The following is a 19120-nucleotide window of genomic DNA, read 5'->3' as shown; positions in this document are numbered from 1 at the left end:
TTTGGCAGAGTTTTTGATGTGAACATTAAGGGTTAGGGTGTTGTCGATAGTGATGCCAAGAGATTTGACGGAGTTGGACAGGGTGAGTGAGCAATTGAGTGCATTGAGGTCAGTGATCCATGATTGAATGGGTAGAGGGTTATTTTTGAGGGAGAAGAGAATGATTTCGGTTTTGTTTGGGTTGAGTTTGAGATGATTGGAATTGAACCAGGTTTGGATCTTGGTAAGGGTGTTGTTCAGGTGCATGATGTCAGCATGAGTTTTAATCTTGTAATAGATTTGGGTGTCATCGGCATAGAGGTGGTAATTTATGCCTGCTTGGTTAAGAATGAGGGTGAGGGGTTCCATAAAGAGGTTAAAAAGTACAGAATACATATTTTCAAATTTGAGCTCTCGTGAGCGTCATGTGGCAATCGGTCATGACCTGAGTTGAGGCAAATTATTCATAGAAGTGTCTTTGAAAGAGAAGAGTTTTCAGATCGGTTTTGAAAATCCGTAAAGAGGCTGTGGACTGAGAATTGGAGGTAACGCGTTCCAAATTCTAGTCGCATCACCTGAGAAGGATTGTGCCATAAGTCTTTCCCTTTTGAAAGTAGGGGGTTCGAGCAATACCTTTACAGCATTGCGTGAAAGTCTGGAACCGCCTCATATTTTGAGTTTGTTGGCCAGGTAGTGAGGGGTGGTATTGTGTATGGCTTTATGGGTGATGCAGGCAGTCTTGTAAATTGACATAGCTTCAATGGGAACCCAGCGAAGAGAAATCTGTATTGGTGTAATATGATTTGTTTCTTTTGGCCCCATAGACAAAACATGCCAATGAATAGAGAATGGATTTTAGAGGGGCTAAGTGGGTCTTGAGGAGGCTAGCAGGGAGAGAGTTGTAGTAGTCTAGTCTGGAGAGAACCAATGATTGGACCAGGGTTTTCAGGTCTTGCTCAGGAATGTTTCCAGTCCAGGGAGGACCTGGCTTGGCAGTTCGGGCTGGACTGTTCCCTCGAGACACAGGGTCAAGACTGATTTGCAAATGGCTGGGTTCAAACTGGAAAGGCATGGTGTGCAAAAGAACTATGGATTTAGGCCCAGATCTTTGTACTGGGGTGAATGTATGACATTGTTCTGCATTCTGTCCATCAACTGTTGTTTTTGCATTTGTCACCCCGAGTGGGAAGGGTATGCCCAGACGTGGGTCCCGTGCTCTCCATGCCACTGGAATCAATCTATCCTGGCTGAAGAGGGGTGAGACCCCGAAACCGGTCCTAGGATGCCTGTTTCCAGTCCAGGGAGGACCTGGCTTGGCAGTTCGGGCTGGACTGTTCCCTCGAGACACAGGGTCAAGACTGATTTGCAAATGGCTGGGTTCAAACTGGAAAGGCATGGTGTGCAAAAGAACTATGGATTTAGGCCCAGATCTTTGTACTGGGGTGAATGTATGACATTGTTCTGCATTCTGTCCATCAACTGTTGTTTTTGCATTTGTCACCCCGAGTGGGAAGGGTATGCCCAGACGTGGGTCCCGTGCTCTCCATGCCACTGGAATCAATCTATCCTGGCTGAAGAGGGGTGAGACCCCGAAACCGGTCCTAGGATGCCTGTTTCCAGTCCAGGGAGGACCTGGCTTGGCAGTTCGGGCTGGACTGTTCCCATGAGGCACAGGGTCAAGACTGATTTGCATATGGCAGGGTTCAAACTGGAATTGCATGGTGAACAAAAAAGCAATAGATTTAGGACCAGATCTCTGTACTGGGGTGAATGTATGACATTGTTCTGCATTCTGTCCATCAACTGTTGTTTTTGCATTTGTCCGTCCACTAAGGGTAAGCTGGAGGAAGGCTGTGAAATGTGGTGGAACAAATATTTTGATACGAATAAAACAAATCAATACACTAGGTGATGACATTTCCCCACATTATCGTTTGTGCGCTGTATACTTTTATCAGTAAAACTGTATGTCTGTGCAAATGTAATAGTCTGTAATGGCAGTGCACTATCACCCCAATGCGTACTCCACTTTACCCCACCCCACTCTGCTCCACTCAATGCCACTGCACTCTAGTCTGCACTTCTCCACCCCACTCTACTCTGTACCACTCCACGCCAGTCGACTATATGCCAACTTACTCCAAGTCACTCCTATCTACCCTGCTTCACTCTACACTACACCACTGCACTTTACCCTAGATCCCTCCACTCTTCCGTGCACCACTTCACTCTACTGTGAAACAATCTACACTATGACACTGTACTCGGTGCCACTCCATGCCTCTCCACTCTGTAGCACTTCACGCCAATGCACTCTACACCACTTTACTCAAAACCAATGCATTCTACACCAATCTACAATGCACTCTATGCCACTTTACTCTACGCCACTGCACTCTACATCATTATACTCCATGCTGCTCTTTTCTACATCGTCCTCTATGCCACTGTTCTACACGCCAATACACTCTACGTCTTTCTACTATACACCACTGCACTCTGACAGTCTAGTCTGCAACACTGCTCTCCACCCCTCTCTACTGTGCATCACTCCACTCTCCACCACTCCACTCGGCCCTGCACCATTCCACTCTACTCTATCGCACTTCTACTCCACAACAATGCACTCCGCCACTCTACTCTTCACTAATGCAATTTTGGCTATTGCACTCTACTCTATGCCACTCTACTGCACTTGACGCCACTGTACCCTAATCTACTCTGCACCACTGTACTCTTCAACACTGCTCTTCCAAACACACTATTGAATGCCACTGCTCTCTACGCCACTTCACTGTATTCTGAAGCAATCTACTCTTTGCCACTGCACTCTACACCACTCTATTCCACTCTGCGACATTCCAGTCTACTCCACTGCACTCTGTCATTCAAATCTGTCATTGCATTCTATGCCACTCAACTCTACATTGTACCACTTCACTCTACGCCACTGCGATCTATGCCACTCTATTCTGTCATTGCATGCTACGCCAATGTACTCCACCACTTCACTCAAAATCAAAGTGCTCTACCCACTGCACTTTATGGCAATCTACTCTGCACCACTGTACTTTATGCCACTCTACTACAATATCCAACACATGACACAATATTTTACTCTGACACTCTACTCCAGTCTGTGCCACTCTACAATGCTGCTCCACTCTACAAAACTTCCGCTGTGCCAATCCATGTCACTTTACTTGACTCCATTCTACGACGCACTACTCCATGCCATTCCACTCTATGCCATTCCCTCTACTACTCTACGCCACTCTGCCATTGCCCTCTACTCCACTCTATGCCACTGCACTCTGCAACATTCCACTCTGCTCTATGACGCTCAGCGACACTTTGCTCTGTGACGCTTCGCTCTGCGACACTCAACGACGTTCCACTCCTTGACAGTCTACGAAACTATGCTACTCCACTTCACACCCTTCCACTCTACGACACTCTACTCCCTCCACGACACTCCATGCCTCTCTACGCCACTCCATAACACTCCAGGATACTCCACTTGATAACACTAGACTGACTCCATGTTCGCAATATAGATGCAGCAAAACGGTTATGGCTTAAGATTTGCCTGCACACTGTTTGTCCTAAGTGTCTAAGCAGTGCTCACTCTTGAGGTCAACCGTAAAAATCTGATTTTAACAATATATGGAACCACAAAAGTTGAGGAGCTCAATACCTTGAAATATAAAAATCCAACCTCGTAGAGTTATACAATATTCAAGCATGTTTCATACATCTTTTATAGACACTTGTCTTATGCATGAGGCAGCAAAATCAGTACTTTTTGTTTATAATGGAAACGTTCACGTCCCTTGTTGTTTCTTTTTTGTCCTTATTCAAACTTCTTCAAGTAGCTAAACAAGACAGGACGACCCATCCCAAAAAACAGCCTACGCGTTACGTCCCTATTCACACGGGACTTCTTCAGGGCAAAGTTCCAAACTGAGGTGATCCAAACTTCAAAGACAGAATAGGCTTTGATTTCTTCCCACAAGACCTATGACAGATACTCGCATGTCTTCACTATGATTTCCTCACATGTTAAAACCCGGTATAGCTGTCTATTTTCTTTGCGTTCTCTTTTGAAATTTCCCTCTCACTCTGCTTTCATTATATAGCCATAAACCGTCAGTCCTTATATTACACGTGTTGGTCTCCATCAGGACTTAAATTTAAATGGCCCCTTACTGTGCTTTTGTGTGCTCAAGAAGGCGTACAGTGACCCCTATTCCACGCGGGGATTAGCAGTCTATAGCACAGAGACTCTATGTCACTCTCCTTTACGTCACTAGCATTTAGCCATTCTGAGCAGAAGCCACGCTGGTGTACAACATGGCTAAAACATATTGGCAAAGCCAATAGCACTTGCGTAGGCGAGACCTATTAGCTTTGCCAATACGTGTGTTTATTTTTTCTCTATCATTTCTTTTTCTACACATTCTTTTGATTTTGTATGTGTTGCGTTACTGGCCCTTTCGTGGTTTTATTTATTTTGTTGCCTGTACCTCATTTCTACTTGTTATATTTTGCATTTTTCTCCTTTACCAGTTTATCAGTTTTTGTATGTATTTGTTTATTTTTGTCTAATTAATTAATTATATTCCTTTTGATTAAGTGCCCCAACCTCTTTATTATAGACCTTATGTGTTCAAGAGAACTGTCAGGAGGACCCACAGACATCCAGCATGGTGCAGTGATCTCTTGACACCTAGGCTCCCAGTACAGGAATCAAAGTGAAAAGCTGCATTTTGTCACAGTCTGTACAAATGAAGTTCATCTATAACCTAGCAAGATTAAAACAGTGGCAGCTGGTGACTTTTGAAAATGGTGAGGAGTAAATATAGTTTCCGAGTTTGATGGACGAGTGAGCGAAGCTTGTGGGTGTGCGTGTAATAGATAGTTTGGCCGGGCTCGCCATTTAAAAACCATTTTGAACATAAAGGGGAAAAATGGTGCATTATCCACCAAATGTTGATTATAAAATTGGTTAAAATGCAGCATGCTGAAAGGCAATTCTGAAAGGGGAATTATTGAAATATTTTAAAATTTGAAAGCAGGGCCCATTATAAGTCCACCGTCCTGTAAAGGTGGGCGAGCCAAATACCGCTATATGGAGTACTGATTTTATGTTGGACGACCATAAGACAAATTAATTTATGGATTACCTAGCTGCTTTACATCACTTCGATAGTTAGTCCACTTTTGAGCCTTGAAAACGCCCCAGGCCTGCTAGGCCACAGGGTGTGACACGTGTGTTGGCTGAGCTTTCAAACATGAAGTACTACAAAGAGTTTCAACACGGAATGTACAAGTACTTTAACAAATGGGATGAATGTATTTCTGTCATTACCTATTATGTTACCACCTTTTGATTCATCTATGTACTGATGAACTTCTAGATATACTAAATCATTTAAGCTAATACAGAATGATTTATGCAAAAAAAGTAATCTTTGTTTTTGTATTTAATTGGTTCACATTTTTATATCATAAATGATGCATCCATAATCAACATTACAAAAAGGGGAAGTTTCAGAGTTGGCAGCCTAACTTCATTTCTCTGTTATTTTTCCTCTGGATTAGAGGGTTCCTCCCACTCCCTAATAAAGAGTGGATTGGAGAGGCCTCAAGTGAGCATGTCAGACTGGCCATCACCTTCTTCAAACTCTAGGCCATTACCTGTACCTGCTGCCAATCCGCAGGAATCAACCTGCCTCGCGCTCAGACACCTGAGCAAGATGGCGAGGACATTTATCAAGCCTGTAGAATATTTTAAGCTATTATATGTGGCAACTATCAGCAGGGGTGTCATCCTAACACCAGAAAGGATGAACGGCCACTGTGATAACATGAGAATCTCTTGGCTGACGACTCCATATTGACAATCTAACTCAAGTCTCTTTATAAAAGCTAGAAGTGTTTTTCAGTCTCCATCGAACCCCAGAATTTCAGCTCCATTAAAACTGTGTTGAAATATTGAAATAACCAATGATTTAAACCTTTGTATTTCCAAATAGAATTAGGGGACTGTAGCGGTGTGATTAGACTGTGTATCATATTTAAAAATCATTCAGTGGCGAATTATAAATTAGCGATGCATCCGTAGGTTTCAAAGTGGCCACATCATACCCAAAATTATCAATGCATGGCAGCATGAACTTTTATTTCAGATGAACCTGTATTAATCATCAGAGGCACTTGGTGCAAATCATGCAAAAAATAAACAGCAATGTATTTTCAAGTTGATTAGTATAATCAATTTGTGCAACTATGTCAGCTTTTTGTCATATCTGCATAAGCTGAGTAAATAAAATTATCCTTGCCATTTTTTGTTGACTGAATTTGTGTGAAAAAAAGGAAAATGGCTCTAGCAGGATAGATATACAAAGAACGTACAGAGAGGCCGACTTTTTATTTGTAACCTCTTGCGGTATTACTCATCTAGTATAATTCCTTCATTTGTTTTTCATAAGAACATACAAAATATATATCGATGGAGTTTATGAGAATAATTATGTGCAAAATCAAGGAGGACACTGACTACACCATGACTATTCAGAGCATTTACTTAATGAAGTAGGGTTTCTAAGTAACAAGTGGTGAGTCTCTTCACGTTAATATATGTTACAAACTGTCAGTTCATTATACAGACATATCTAAATTAAGACAATAAAGCATTAACTAAAATTAGGTGAATGGGGTGTGAACAAGTGACGGATAATTAGCCCTTTTCTGGGCAGCAATAGAAAAACAGTCTGTAGGTACCAACACTAATTCATATTAGACCAACTTGTACAGCCCTCAAATCGATCAAGTCCAACATTGGTTTTATGGTCTAAACCCAGATTTTTTTTTTTTTTTTTAAATCTTTCTTTAAGGTGTATGGTGTTGGTCCTATATAGTGAAAGTTAACGCTTTTCGGCGTCCATGTATGGCTTCCTCAGGGCAATGCGGGACTGAAAGCACCCAATATACAGTTGGTTGCAACTAAAGTAAGGAACTTTCCGGTGTTGAAACTCCAAGGGTCACTGCGAGTTCCAGGGCCAAATATCAGTAGAGTTATATACAAAAAACCCAAACGGCACAGGAAATGTGCGTCTTTCCAAATTGTTGATGGTAGCTGTAGTGGCAGTTAACTCAGTTATTCCACCTGCTTTCTGCGCTTACACCTGGGGCAGCCGTCACTTGCATGAGTTAAAGTACAGCTTCCTCAAAATGTCTTGCAGGCAAATGTATAATTATTACCAACCTTCTGCGTTCCAGTGTCTACCGAACAGGTTTAAAAAAAAAATATTGATTCAATTGAAAATATTAGAGTCCTTCCAATTTCTGAAAACAACCCACTGAGAGGCTGCATTTATTCACCTGGAACAAAGGGCCGACGATATAAAAAATATCTTTCCACAGTGCCTCAGAGTTTATCTTGGAAAAGTTCTTAGAAAAAAATTAATTGTACTAAAGTTATTGTGGTGGTTTTTTGTTTTTTAGGAAAAGTCAACAAATTAACATCAAGGTCTTAAAATGTACAATTAACTTTCTCTGAAATGGTCTTACTTATGCGTAGGACAGTTATTTTAAAACACACTTCTGAACTGAAATGGAGGTTCCTGAGCTTTGTAGATCTCAAATAAAATAGAATCTGAAAGTCTGTCACTGTGGACAATCTGTTTGTTCTTTAGCATCAAATCTCAATAGATGCTTGCAAATCTGAAAGTGATACTCCCTCAATACAACCCACAAAATCTTTGGAGAGAGTTAGAGTTTGATTTTGTATTTTATTAAAAACATCTTTTTTTTTTTGTAAACTCGTATGGTCTATTTCCTCCAAGTGTACAAATTAAGAAATAACATTGCATTTTTTTCTTGCAAATAAATAAGTTTGTTTACTCCTTATGGGGAAACATCATTAAACGGTAATATGACTAAAGTAATGTGAATCTTAATTCCCATTAATTCTTCCTGTAGTGAACAGGGGATGATTTGACTAAGATGACCACCCCCTTTTTAGATTCCTGGAGCAAATTATGGACATTTTCAGCAATTAAATCGGATTACTTAATAGTACGTTCGTAAATAGCAGAAAGGATGTTCTTGTTGCAGGGATGTTTGGGTTTTGGATACTCGGCATCATTAGTTCAGGCTTGGCTTGATGATTATAAGCATAAAGATCATTACATGTGGGCATTAATCTGTATCAGTTCCATATCGTATTCTTGCAATATGTAGCACGCAGGTAGATATCATTAGCATATAGTTTTAATTTGGTAAAATGGTCCATGGATTCTCTACATAAACCTGCCATATTTCTTTTTGGCATCCATCGATTGCAGTGCCAGGGATTTTCTTTGTTAACCATTTAATTCATTGCTTTACAGTACGCCTTGAGGACTCTTCTGTCCAAAAATCCCCTATTGAGATATCTTTGCAGAAACCTTCTTAATCGTACTGCTGCGACTTTGATAAAGTTTGATTGCAAGATGTAGGGCAACGAGATCGGATGCCATCTACAATTAATGGGGCCTCACGATGTTTACTAATCGCCTTAATATGAGCATCCTGTTACAAATGGCAAATTACACCTGAGACCGTGAACCATATTGATCAAATCAGCAAGGGCTGTGTCAGCTATTCCCCCCCCCCCCCCCACCCCCCTCAAATAGTGTGCATGGAATTCCAGTCTTTTGACAAAACACTTCACTTCTTGTGAAGTAATTGGTTAAGGTATTTTTTTTATCCTATTCGCCTCACCTCTAAGTATAAGCAGTTGTAACGAGTTTAAAAAAAAATCGCCAGCTTCTCTCTGATAGTCACATTTCTTTATTATAAAATTGCTGTAGAGATTTTGGACATTTCTTAATAGTAGCCTGGATCTTGTGGCAGGGGCATCTTGCTCATTTTAAATCATCTTAACTGTATCAGTCAAGCTATTAATTTTATACTGCCAATCTAACAAGAATCCATTGTTTTCTTGAGCTTCCAAGACTTTGGCACAAGTTGTCTCCAAAGATGGCTATATGTACCTATTTCTTTATACAGAACTGTTCCCAAACGTACTTCTCGATAGGAGCTTCATCCACCGTTCCCCATCGTTTTCTGTGCTATTTTCAGGTGCAAAGCTGGCTTCTACCTCCTTTTATTTTATTTTTATAACTGGCTGCAGATCAACAATAATAACAATTCTCAAAAGTATACATATAGTGGGTTCAGAGGAACATTAGTCTCCCCATATGTTTTTATTTATCTGTTTGGTGTATCATCCAGTTTATTAAGGAGTACTTCCATTGCAATGCAGGAAGGACTAGTGTGTGTCTGAACAATGCTCAATCATACATCTGTCATTCAGTTCTTTCTCATGCATGCACAGTATACAGAAAGCAGTCATTTTAGGAAAACAAAATACGTGGAAGGCTTAAAAAAAAAAGAAAAGAAAATCTTCAGGATTTAAGTGCGAACCTGACCTTAAGTTTGTCTCTGTCATGTGTTTTCTTCCCAATTGATCCCACAATGGCTTTTACTTCTTGTGAGATCTCTGCCTCTCCTGTACCCCTTACTCCTTGTGATGGTAACAGGGCGTTTCCTTCTGACAGGCAGCTGCTTATACTTTAAGCCCATCCAGTGGCTCCCATGATGGTGATACAGCTGCTTTCTCCTCTCACAGGGTGCTTGTGTACTAATTGGTGCGTCCAATTGCATTCTGGCTAGAACCAGGCAGCTGAAAGCAAGAAAGAAGGTGACTTCATGACATACATTCTGACCATGCATTTTCAAGTGGGTCTGCTCCTGCTGTTAGGATAAAAAGATTGGAAAATGATGTACCCTTCCTGCCTTTCTTTCTCGTTGATGGACTACATCCACCACTCTTTAATGGTGACTAAGTTAAATGATGTCCTTTGGGTTAGCTCAAGGTTCATTCTTGTTAACTCTCAATTTGTGTAGACACTAAAAAAATCCAAATGTATATAATTTGTTTTTTACTTTCTGAGTATTGTATTGGCAAACTAAAAGCTAAAAATATTGTTCTACATGTCAGTGTTTGTTCTCCAAACGTAACCTATAATGTAATATATATAAAGACAGTTTACCAGGCTTAATTTCCAATTTCCACCAGATGTCCCTGAAATGCTCAATAACTACTAGCATGTATACACAGAGTGATGCTAAAAAACAGACCACCGAAACTGAGCAGGGCTTGTGGTACATGTATCAGATGATGGTGGCGAATACTGGCCCTCAACTAAGCTGTGACACATTGACACCCTAGAAATGAAACATTACATACATAGCAAGATCCTGATCACACCACAGATCTGCTCATCACTTGTTAGTGTTGTAGCCTTGTAGGTTAAATCTTTCATTTCACCATTATGGCCTCTTCTGTTTGAACATATTTGCTTGTAATGTTGATGGTGCAATGTGTATAAAAGATCTAATTTTTAGGTTGAACATCCCTGACAGTGCCGACTTTCTCTTTCACAAAAGTGGGCTTATCAAAAACATACAAGGGCTGCCTATTGCTTTACAGGGTTTGGCACTCTTGTCGCTCATTTGCTTGCTGATTATAGAATGGCTTTCCTTGTGTTTGCACCTCCCTGAAGCATAGTGTTATATCCCACTTAATTGTATAACATTGTAGTCCAGCCCTGCTGCCACTAGCTGCTCAGCCAGAGCGTGAGATGGTCATAGAATGTTGGTGTGCCTGTGATGCATGGAATGCCTGGGTGTCTGAGTGGATGAGTGTTGGCAGTTGAAGATGGGCTGAGCAGCTAGGGAGGCTGCTCCTGGTGGGGCTGGTACCACACTAGGCTGGCTGGAGTAGAGACAGATGTAACCTGAACTGGAGACTGAATAAAGATAGCTTAAGAATACCTCCTGGCTCCAGGTGTCTTTCTACAGAGATCACAACATTTATTTTGGCGACGAGCGGACTTGAACCCTAGAGACTCTTGGTGAACCACTGAAACAAAGGAACTACAAAGAAAAAAAGGAGAAACTAAGAGATCTTACAAGTAACTACTATCTACAAACAAAGAATTCCCAGGAAAGCCAGCGCCAGCCCCACCAGTGTCCTCATCAACGGACAGCCCACAGAGAAGTGTCTTCATCAAAGGACACTACAGCCTGGGAATGCTACAGTCACATAAAGGACTACAGTGAGTTGGAGGAGTAGCTAAGCTACAGCCGCTTTTGGTGTTCCAGCCACAAAAGGATTACAGTGAGTTGGAGGAGTAGTTCAACTACAGCCGCTTTTGGTGTTCCAGCCACAAAAGGATTACAGTGAGTTGGAGGAGTAGTTCAACCACAGCCGCTTTTGGTGTTCCAGCCACAAAATGATTACAGTGAGTTGGAGGAGTAGTTCAACTACAACCGCATATGGTGTTCCAGCCACAAAGAGGAAGGAAAAAAATATCATAAAGTCATAATGATGTAAGAACTTACAGTGTGCTCTGGCTGCACAGTTGGAGAATATTTTAAGGGTGCTTTATTGACAGTTGCAGCGATTTAATGTGCCTCCAAGACCACAGTGACCCACACTGTCCCACTAGTACCTCAGTGGCATCAAGGAAAAGGCATAGCCGGTGGTACCTTTCATGTGCTGTCTCTAAGTTAGGCTGCGCAGATGTGGGGGAAAAAAAAGGTACTTTATGCTTGTGGTAAATGTGGTTCAGCACACTTATGCCACATATGTGTTTTCTTGCTACATCGTGTACGGAGAGGAGGTGTACAAATATTGCATTTGCCCTGGATGGTGAAGGTTTGGAGCATATGGGTAGTTGTGTCTGGACAGAAGAAAATGATGAATCCTTATTCATTGCACGGATTCTCCTGAAGTTGTTTGGTGGTGAGCCTAAGTGTTTGGAGAATGAAAGCCACACACAGGACGAACTGTGTGGCCAACCTTGTATGCTGGTTGCCGGTTTCGAGGTACAAAGTTGTTTTTTTATCAAAATGTTGTACTTGGCAGCCCCGTGGGTTAGATGGCAGTTTAACCGCATTGTTGAGGTTTGAAATCACGAGCGCGTTCCGTTCATTGAGCACGCGCTTACCTCTTCTTCACGAGGATTCACAGTGTTTCCGTTTCCATGGAGCTACAGCTGATTGAGGGCGTTGTGGAGCTTCAACGCGCATGGAGCCATCCTGCGGGACGTTTCCGACGTGCCGCCATCTTGTGGTGGTCTGCCTACCATGTCATTAGACGGGAAATAGTTGCGGTCCCTCAAAATGTACATCGTGGTGATATTAATCTCTTCGTGGTGCTCATGGTGTTCTATGGCCTTTCCTTTTGTTCAAGCATCTACAGACACCAGGATTGGTGTCGGCACGTCACGGCGCGATTGGATCTACCGGTTTTGACCTGTGGACATCGGAGACTCGTTGCTGGAGCAGGCGCTGTGTTAAGTATCAGTGAGGACACTGTGTGCACCTCGGCAAAGTTGGATATGCAGGTATTGTGCTCTAGTGCAATTTGGGTTATGCTGTGAGTTTTCCCATGGACTTGTTATCTGGAGGTGAGCCGTACGAAGATCAACAAAACTGTTGTCATTCTTACTGACTGGTTTTGCTTTTATTAACTTTATTGTTTATCTTGTTTTACGATGTATTACAAGTGAAATGGTTTCTACTTGTAACATATTTATATGTGGATTGCTGCTTACATTCTCGTTTGCTCTGTGTTTGTGTACTTGTCTGTGTGCCTAGTGTAATTCATCTCGGGTGAGAGATCGCTCACCGGTGTGGTCGCATGAATGCATCCTAGTTTTGTTTAAGGGGCATGGTTAGATGTTTTGCCTAGAGTGTGGTATACAAAACTAATCTAGTTCATAATTGGTCGTGTTTGAGTTTGTAAGTGTTTCCTCAGCTGCACATCTTCTGTCGTGATGCCACAGATTTTTTGTAAGTGTTTCCTCAGCTGCACATCTTCTGTCGTGATGCCACAGATTTTTGTTTTATGGGTGGGGCGTCCTTAAGTCCTGTGGGTGGTCATCACATTGTTTCCCTACACGAGGGTAGGTTGAGGGTATTATCCCTTTGTTCAGTTTTGTTTGGTTACTCCTACATGGGGGTATGTAACCTCTATAAGGGGTTTGGAGTACCTAGGTTAACCCTCACAGGGTAGGGTTAGGGCTTAGTCCATAGATAGTTGCGCGCTGTACTATTGTACATCTTTTCATGGTTAACCCTCACACAGGGTTGGGTTATAGTTGCGCGCAGTACAAATGTACATCCCTTCTTGGGAGTTGTTATGGGTGACGATCCATATACATTTGGGGCATTGGTTGTGTGGGGTCTTTTACCCTTTGCGTTGTAGTGCATTACGTCACAGTGTTTAATGCAAAATGCTTCAAATGTATTTCTGGTAATGTTATTGTTGCTTCAAAATGTTTTTATTCTTTTAGGAAGGGATGGGAGATATTGCTGATCAAATGTATTTATCTTAGCTGTCCTTTCTTTATTTATTGGTTCATTCTCCTGCGTTGTTTAATTTATGTTTGCATCCGTGGGACTTGTACCATTATTCATTTTTCTTGTGGATAGTTCTTTCTTGATGTTTTATCACTTGCAAGTTTCGTTTTTGTTGAAGAAAAAGGGATAATGTTATATCCCACTTAATTGTATAACATTGTAGTCCAGCCCTGCTGCCACTAGCTGCTCAGCCAGAGCGTGAGATGGTCATAGAATGTTGGTGTGCCTGGGATGCATGGAATGCCTGGGTGTCTGAGTGGATGAGTGTTGGCAGTTGAAGATGGGCTGAGCAGCTAGGGAGGCTGCTCCTGGTGGGGCTGGTACCACACTAGGCTGGCTGGAGTAGAGACAGATGTAACCTGAACTGGAGACTGAATAAAGATAGCTTAAGAATACCTCCTGGCTCCAGGTGTCTTTCTACAGAGATCACAACACATAGCTTCTTTGCTTTTCTCCTTACTGGCTTTTGACTTGTGTCCTTAATCTGCTTGCTTTTACGGAGCTGCCTTTTTTTAAATGTATTTATTTATTTTCATTATTTTTGGGTAAGCACTCTTGTCAGTGCATGCATTTTCCAGCTCTCATCCTCTGTTTCTCTCATCCCACTCCCACAAAATACAAGCCAAGTTCTCTGTTTGTTTGCTCTCCCATGGCTGCTCGCTCTGTCTCCCATGTGCTTCCCTCATGCCCTGTGTTGCTGTTTCCTTTGTTTGCTTCTCCCACGCCCCCATGTTGCTCTCTCACATTTGCCCCCTACTGTTGCCAAGTTGCTGTCTACCAACCCACTCCCACAACCACTCATTAGTTGCATCCCCCACCTCTAACATTTTTTGTTTCAAGTATATACTTTAAAAAAATATATTTTGGCTGGCCAGTCAGCAAGTGGCTGCCAGCCGTCCATAAACGCACTTACGTATTACTTATTAATGTATTTATTTTTAATGACAATCCAAGTGGTGCCCACCACATTAGATCTGTCATAAATAAAAAATAGGGTGTCCGCATCATTCTGTAGGTGCTACCCATGTGTGCCCATTCCTTGCCCTACCATGTGACATATTGAGTTTGACAATGCTTGTTGCTCTTACTTTTATAAAAACGGTCGATTTATACACACAGCGTATTTCTTGCTCAATTATCCAAATGTTCCACATCATGCATTATATGGGATACATTTTTCGTCTAGGAATGATTGCAAATTTGAAATCTCCGATTGCACCATGTTGCTTTGTTATACTTTTAAATATTATACATCCTTCTGTCTGCTGACTTTACGCTCCTGGTCACTTCTGTTATTAACTGAAGTGCTTCTTCCCTATATGTTGTTGATTGGTACGGCCTGATTTGGTTGGAGACTTGACATTGTACACATGCACTACAGCTCTCCCAGTCACTGTGTTCTAGGTATGAATGAGCGTTACAGTTATCTGAATGTTGGCACATGCCCAACTTGGGGCTGTACTATGTGTTGCACAAAAGTTGTGTGCACATGCAAGACATCCACTCCAGCTTGTGGCTTCCTATGCTCATCAGACCGACACTGAGCACCTTCGCAAGCTGTGGATCCGTGGGTTTACCTGCTGTTTTGTGAGTGTATGGAATAAGCCATTTTGAGTAAGTGATTTGAGCCTGCTCCCCACTACAGACTACACTCTGCTTCAGTGCAGTTCTTCAGGTTGCCTCTCTTCTCTGCCCAAACCTCATGAGCCTAACCCCTGTTGACATCTTTTCAGGATGCCATGGAGAATCTCAGCAAGGAAAAGTGGAATAGGTGGCGGCATCTGCCCTTTACCTGGTGTGATAGAGGAAAGGGAAGGTCCCACTGGGACCTGCATGCCCATGCTTCAGTGATGGTAACATGTGCATGGCGCATGAGATTTTTCGCATTCGAAAGAGGACGTGCCAAAATATATGCGAGAGAAAGCCCTTTTTAGGTCTCGCCTAGGCAGCGCGCATGCGCTGCACTAGGAGTGACCTTTCGAAATTTGGTCATCTCTTTTCAAGCACTCGTGCTTGTGGCATCCACCTTGCGGGAGGGAGCAGCGGCGCGTGCAGGGGCCATCTGTTTATTTTTTTCCTTCTAAATCTGTGTGTGCCAACCTGTACCTCGGAATTTCCCTAAATTCTTTATTCCTGCATCCTTGACAATGTTGTTGTCCTGTGTTTCTTCCAGGCTCTGAGCTTGAAAATGTATCAGGAAAGTGTTCTTTTCATTTCCGATTTCGTGTCCTATCTTTTTGTACTGGTTTCCAGCGCACCGATACTGTTCAAAGTTTCGCTAAGGCAACGCAAGGCCTCCCTTCAGGTTTGGATGGAGATTAAGGTACTAACACCACCCCCTCCCCCCCCCCCCCCCCCCTCTGCCCACCTATTTAACCGACAGTCTCCAGCAACCACGGAACTAGCATGGGTTCAGCCATTCTCTCGCATTAGTACTTCAGCGGACTCTAGGTACTTCAACATTCAGGGGCTGCCTCCAAACGTGCCTTTGAGCAGCGCTGCAGCCGTCGCCCCCAGTTCCTTCAGGTGTGCACGAAGGTGGTGAGCAGATTGCGCAGTCTAACCGCCTCACCCCGGTGAAAGTGCTAGGCCGGAGCGCTTCTTTATGATTATATGGATGAGGTACAACTGAGTGCGCATAAAGTGTGCTTCAATTTAGAGCCTGCACTGCTGTGTTCAGGCACTGAAACCTTTAGGCTCAGGATGGACCCAAGTTAAGTTATGTTCACCATGAACCTATGAAACATGGCTCAACAAAAAACAGCAGGCAGGAGCCATGCAGGGCAACTACTGTTTGATATACGGTAACCTTATATATCAACAGTAAATACAACTGAAGTGCAGTGTGCATGAATAACTGTTTCCTAAGGTAGGTTGTTCAATAAATAATTTATTGCTTGTCTGTAGCTTAGCAATTGGGTGAAGTCTGACAGCATGGTGGACATTATCTTAGTTGTCTCACTCGTTCTTGGAACCCAACAATTAACTAAAGCACTGACCTAAAGGAGCGACTTCTGTGGGGGTTCTTCTCAAATGGTGTGTGTAGTTTGCTCTCTGCTCTCGCTGTGTACTTGTAGTGTACCACCTTGAAATGTTTCCCACCATAACGTGAAAAGTAGCTGAATCATCTAACCTTTTTCATGTAAGTACCAGTAGGTTTAATTTCCAGAAGCCACTGCTGGCTTGTATCCACAGGTGCTTGTCAGGCCCTGGGGCCAGAGCAGGAGCTTATTGCCGCCATATATATATTGGAGAATATTTGAAGACTGTTTTCCCCTATATGATGAGACCCCCGTAGCCAGCATCTTCTTTTTTTTTTTTTCTACCCCGGAAAACCATCACAGTAGAAATCACCAGCCCGGATGAGGTAGATCAATCTCAATTTGGAATTGGCAAGCTGCTTTAGCAAGAAGACCACCTTAGTGGTACTGATAGAATGACCAGCACTTCAGCGTCTGTGGAATACAGTCATAAAGATATACACATATTTAGCAGTCAGCAATTGTGGCTATAGTTACAGGTAGATCAGAAGTTCTATTTAAAAGCTGTTTCTTGTTTTGTTTATAACTTGACAACATTTTAAAGCTCTGCACATAACTTTCCCCAACAAATCTGGTTTACGTTTAGCAACTATCATGCAGATCCCTCCGAAGGAGTGGTGCGGGAGTGTGAAAAAGGAGGAGGGTAAAAACCACCACCACCACAAACAAAACGTATTTCTACTACAGCGTTTCAAGGTCCGACTTCTTCAGGTAGTATGATTGTTTGCCCAGTAAATGCTTATACCACCGAGGCGGACAGAAGCTGAAACTTAGTATTAAAATATATTTTTGTTATTTGGGTCCAGCTTAGTTACTTCTTTCTTGGGTAGTATTACATTTCTTCATGACTTATTGTAATCTTTAGAATTTTATGTTTGGCCTACCTGGTTGGGTTGTGTGTGTGTGTACACACACATACACACACACACACACACACACACACACACACACACACACACACACACCTCTCTCTTTCTCTCTCCCTCCCTCTCTCCCAGCCCCATGTGATATAGATCATTAATTCCCCCATGTCTCAATTGACAGAGCTGTGTTTGTTGTAATGACAATACATGGTATGTTTTCTATTGTAGAGACTGTTGTCTGGTTGTTTGAAGAGCATGTATATTGTAAATGCTTTATGAATTTAGATTGTTATTATCACATACTGCAGATGGTCCCATGGCTAACTGGGAAATGTCAGACTTCGGGGAAGAGAGGTTTTTATTTCCTGGTAGACTTTTTTTTTTTTAATTTTTATTTTATTTTTTAAATCAAATGATTTTGTTAACCTTAGTATGAGGATAATATTCTTAGTGCACATAAAATAATTTTGGCTTTAGCCTGAGTTTTAAGAGAGAAGTCCTTGACAAGAGTTGTACCTAACCCATCAGGATTTATTTAATCTCCAAAGTCAAAATCTAACCAGGACAGCAACAACCTAGCCCCCACTGTAGGAGATGGGGGCACAGGGAGAGTGGGAGGGGAAATTGTGACTGTTTCTCCATAGGACGACATAACCTCAGTTATAATTACTCCTCAAGTCTTTACTTGGGTCCAAACACTAAACTATACAGAATGGAGAAAAAAAAGATATCTGGTTTACATATGCACCCATATGAGCAGCATTCTCTTGTAAACCCCAGGACATTCTTGGGGCAATCCTCCGAGATTTTATGGAAAAATGGCCAATGGAAAAAATAAAGTTCTCCATGTTTTCCAAGATTTCAGGGGACCCGCCTACATGGCCTTGGTGATCGCAAGAGGGTCTAGTGATTGCTTTTGTCACATCCTGTGTCTTTATTGGCTTATTCTATGGAGTCCAACACCTCTATCTCTACAGGTGTACGCCATATACATTATCAGGTTGATCTCCACCTCCAGTTGCATCTTTCATTTTTTCGAATTTCCCTTGTAAGCTGTGAAATCCGTTTTAACCAGCAACTGAGAGGGCGGTCTCTTTTGGAGGTGTAGACACAAAGTTATCTATTTGACTCCTGTAATACCCCATATAAGTACAAGCTTTGCTTCTCAAAGATGGGTGCCACCGCTAATTCTCTTCTGTCTGCTGGCCACGGGTAGGTTGTGGGTTTATCACTACTCTTTGTTCCTACTGTCATACATTTGTTTTTTTTATAAACGTTTTATTGTGAAAGAGAAAAAAACATAAGGCAGCATAATGACAGTATAGCAGTCCACAGCATATGCGTATCGTTTTTCAATACATTTGACACCAGGGAGACAGTAGAAACCCCTCCATTCCATCAGATCAAGTCGTTCCGGCATTTGCAATATGTAGATCGTACAGTGCAAAATAGATTCACCCATACAAAATGAACATTTGCCGACACCCAGCATGCAGGTGGTTATCCTATTCAGTACCAGGAGGGGGCATGTCATCCACCCCAGAGACCTCCAGCAATCTGTCCCTGTCACGTTGTAGTTCTATAGTGGGGGATAAGCAAATGGTACCGCTGTATCTGTTCCACCTCCCCGATTTGTAATCCCATTTCCTGGGGCATCCCCTATGCTTGAAGACCTATTTTTCGGCGAGCAATACCCTGTCCATGTCGCCTGCCCAGTCGCGTAGGGTTCGGAACAGTCTCCACACCCCACTTCTG

General features: G+C 42.3%; 1 protein-coding gene across 3 annotated transcripts in view; it reads left to right on the top strand.

Annotated features, from left to right (window-relative positions):
* Positions 1-19120, top strand: part of LOC146785903 (D-beta-hydroxybutyrate dehydrogenase, mitochondrial-like) — a 76079-nt gene that overhangs the window by 1704 nt on the left and 55255 nt on the right. Inside the window, exons 1-2 of one of the 3 annotated variants that reach the window (XM_085635282.1) lie at positions 4752-4827; positions 17089-17213. The exons of the other annotated variants lie outside the window; for them this stretch is intronic. Of the exons in view, the coding sequence (XP_085491408.1) occupies positions 4767-4827; positions 17089-17213 (186 nt within the window). The 5' untranslated portion in view covers positions 4752-4766. Of the gene's footprint in view, positions 1-4751; positions 4828-17088; positions 17214-19120 lie in introns of those variants that run through there. 3 annotated transcript variants of the gene reach the window in all.

The sequence above is a fragment of the Triturus cristatus genome, chromosome 11 (assembly GCF_964204655.1).
Source record: "Triturus cristatus chromosome 11, aTriCri1.1, whole genome shotgun sequence".
NCBI classification, from domain to species: Eukaryota; Metazoa; Chordata; class Amphibia; order Caudata; family Salamandridae; genus Triturus; species Triturus cristatus.
This window is presented reverse-complemented; position numbering and strand designations above follow the sequence as displayed.